This window comes from Diadema antillarum, unplaced genomic scaffold (assembly GCF_040938485.1).
Source record: "Diadema antillarum isolate AM-2024a unplaced genomic scaffold, OU_Dant_1.0 seq00000442_RagTag, whole genome shotgun sequence".
In the NCBI taxonomy this organism is placed as follows: Eukaryota; Metazoa; Echinodermata; class Echinoidea; order Diadematoida; family Diadematidae; genus Diadema; species Diadema antillarum.
In genome coordinates this window covers 207,501-210,652 of record NW_027271417.1, presented here as the reverse complement: position 1 = coordinate 210,652, position 3,152 = coordinate 207,501, and the positions used below count along the sequence as shown (strand labels likewise).

Genomic DNA, 3,152 nt, shown 5'->3' with positions numbered 1-3,152 from the left:
ATGCCATACGCGAATGTGGAAAAAAAAAACCGCGAAAATATTAATCATCATTCTCATCACAAAGGTGATGTGCCCGCCTACATTTCTCCATTCAGTGCTGTACTCCGCAATCGCGAATTTAACCGCTTGCAAATTAGTGTTGGGAAGTCCCGACTCGCGAAAAATCATGTGGCTTATCATCTAACTTCTCTTTTAAAAGAAGAACATTGATCTATACAATTCGAACCACAACCAGCAATAACAAATGCACATTAAAATGAAAACAAATTTGACAGATTTCCGTGTACACTGTTTCTTTGGGAATATGGTATGCTAATGGCATATGATAGCTCATGAGTATCTGTGAAAAAAGAAATACTTATCTCCAAGTACCGAATATCGAAGGGGTCAGAGGAGTACTAAACGTTATCCCATTGGAGTGTTTGATGGATGATATACAAAAGAAAGAGCGGTAAGGAATTCACTTCCAAGAAAGCACGTGCGAATGACTAACACCAGGAGCCTTGACCGACAAGCAGACGATCGACAAAACAAACACACCGATAAAACACAATATTGGTGATCGACTTTTGTTGTGACATTGTTTACGGGGTATCCCCATAATAGTGCCGACAGCTCTTTGTAGTCCGCGGGTTCATTCACACAGTCAGCAAAACCTACCCGACGGTGAGGGCGACATAACGCAAAATAATCGATGTGATGGTAACGCGCCATAGCGACGAGCCAACAATGTGCCTAGCAACGGTCAGAGGCCAATAATCAGCGACCGTCTCCGCCTGCCTTATAATCGTGCGTGTCTGTATACCACGATCTATTCACTCTGACTTGGGCGAGAGATTCACACCACCCTACAACTCTTTCGCAAGATATCTGCAGGTACTGAGACGACTCTGCAATAGTTTCAACCTGTTCTCGCCTTGAGTCAGATTTAGTCATCTCCATAATATTCTACTGTTGTCATCATTATCATATCGTCATTAGATATTCGGTCGCAACTTACCCGCAGTAATCAAAGTCATCTTCTTAGGTGCATCGGAATATCGCAACTTGTTGCCACCTTGCAGGTTGATTCTACTTTGGTAATTTTTCATTCTCACCGGACAAGATGGGTTGCAATGGCTCGAAATCCACGCAGGTCCAACAGCTTGGTCCAGACGGTGAGGTCATCCCGCGAAAATCGTCGGCGTCGAAGAAGAAGGGCGTCCTGGAAGTCAAACCCAGCACCGACATCGAAACTATGGATAACACGGACTCCAATCCCGACGGCGTCCGCGTCCTGAAGGACACCAAAATGGGTTCGCGGGACTCCCTTGGAAGTCACATCGACAACGACCTGGACAACAAATCTCAGGATCGTCTGGTGTCGTCAGCGACCAGCAAATTCTCCCAGAGGACATTCGACAGCGGGCTCGAGTCCGACTACGCAAACGTCATCACCGAGTACTCACACCCCAACATGGTTGAAGACAGACCAACCACTCCAGGTAAATACATCCTAGCAATATATCATTTTTAACTGATAATTTCTTTCTCACTGTCTTTTCCTCTTTATTCTCCTTTCTTATATTGTCTGGTTACAGCTTGAGAAACATAAAGTTTCTCTATAATACTTGCAGAAAGTTTTTTATTTCCTTTTAAAATACTAGTATTCCAACTCTGCGCTCCATTGTAAATTATATGCCTCTGATTCAAGATGTAGGATAATTCTAATTTATTTCCATGTCAAACAGCATGAAATTTGTTTGTGGATTGTTATTACAACATCAATGAATAAACCACTTCCAAATTATTTTGGGAATTTTCTGGATATATCATATTCTTCAGAGCACTTCCTTGGAAACGTAGCATGTTTTTCTAGCGTGTGCTTGCTTGTTACACCTCGCTTCCCCCACGCGGAGACCCGAGTTGAATATCGATTGCCGGGTGACCCTGTATTTACTCGCAAACAATAGCCCTGCGTTTTCTCTATGGGTCGTCAAAATAATAAGGTCTCTGTGACGATCGAATCGAGTATTCTGTGCATTCCCTCGGCTCAGTGAGCCGGGCCGGACTCTGTGAATGAACACCGGTATATGGCACGTTCTGCACGACCCCCGGGTGGTGGGACCGTGTAGTTATGGGCGTGTTGTGACAACGGCTATTGTGTGACGACCGTGTATTCATGCCTTATCTAAAGTAAAGAGTCCTTCTTTGGTGGTTTTCGACGTGAACGATAAAGAATAATATTTCTCCATAGGGCATTAACCAATAAGGATATTTAAGAATTAAAGAGTGTTTTATATATTTGTTTTGTACAAAATTAGCAAAGTGAGTGATAATCATCTTATTTGTTTTATTTTCTCAGATCTCTGTATCAGTGGGACAAAGTGCGAGTCTCGGAAGAGCAGCGGTCGTGACAAGATGCGAAACCAAACCACAGCCGAAATCCTTGGCGAGCTCAAGTCCCAGGGAATCATCAGCACGTCGAATACGGCCCCGCAGCTCGCGCCGAAAAAAGGCGGCACGTCCTTCGACGTCATGATCGCCATCGACTTCGACGAGCTGAAGAAGCCGCCACCACGTCTCGCCAAGCTCAAGAAGAGGAGGAAGAAGAAGAGGGCGCTTACCAAGGAGGAGGTGGACGCCAAGCTGGCCGCGGCGGAGGAGAGGAGGAAAGCTAAGCAGAGCAAACTCCGCGAGAAGCTCGACACCATGAAGAAGGAGGCCCAGGTCCACAAGGTGTCGGAGGAGGCCGAGGATGCCCAGAAGAAGCAGACGGAGGTGAAAATGAACGATAGTCTGAGTCAGGCTGCCAAAAACCGCGAGGCACACTTCCAGGCAATGCGCGAGCGACTGGAGCAGAAGAAGAAGCACGCGGAGAAGGTGCGCCAAGCAAAACTCGCAAGGATGGCCGCCGAAAAGGAGGCGGGAGAGACCGAGGAGGGAGCGAAGGAGAATGAGGAGGTCTCTGCAGTATGAAGTGACTGTGTAGGAAGGGCGGAAGTTATCGTCTGCCACTGACTATGAAATTTGCTTCAGCAAAACAACTCGTGCCATTCGGAGCGAGTTTTGCGTGTTGTGCCACAAGCCATGCCGAATCTGCTGCCGCTTTTGCCAAATGGGAAGAGGAGAGAACTGACGTTATGAACTGGGCATTACAACAACCTACAGAC

The 3,152-nt window shown here is 46.4% G+C and overlaps 1 protein-coding gene across 1 annotated transcript in view; it reads left to right on the top strand.

Moving 5' to 3' along the window:
• The first annotated feature begins 836 nt into the window (after window positions 1-836).
• The window catches only part of LOC139732642 (uncharacterized), a 3,915-nt gene continuing 1,599 nt past the window's right edge, over window positions 837-3,152 (top strand). The window contains exons 1-2 of the mRNA XM_071643499.1: window positions 837-1,484; window positions 2,345-3,152. The exon at window positions 2,345-3,152 is cut by the window's right edge and continues 1,599 nt beyond it. Of these exons, the coding sequence (XP_071499600.1) occupies window positions 1,106-1,484; window positions 2,345-2,958 (993 nt within the window). The 5' untranslated portion in view covers window positions 837-1,105 and the 3' untranslated portion in view covers window positions 2,959-3,152. The remainder of the gene's footprint in view (window positions 1,485-2,344) is intronic.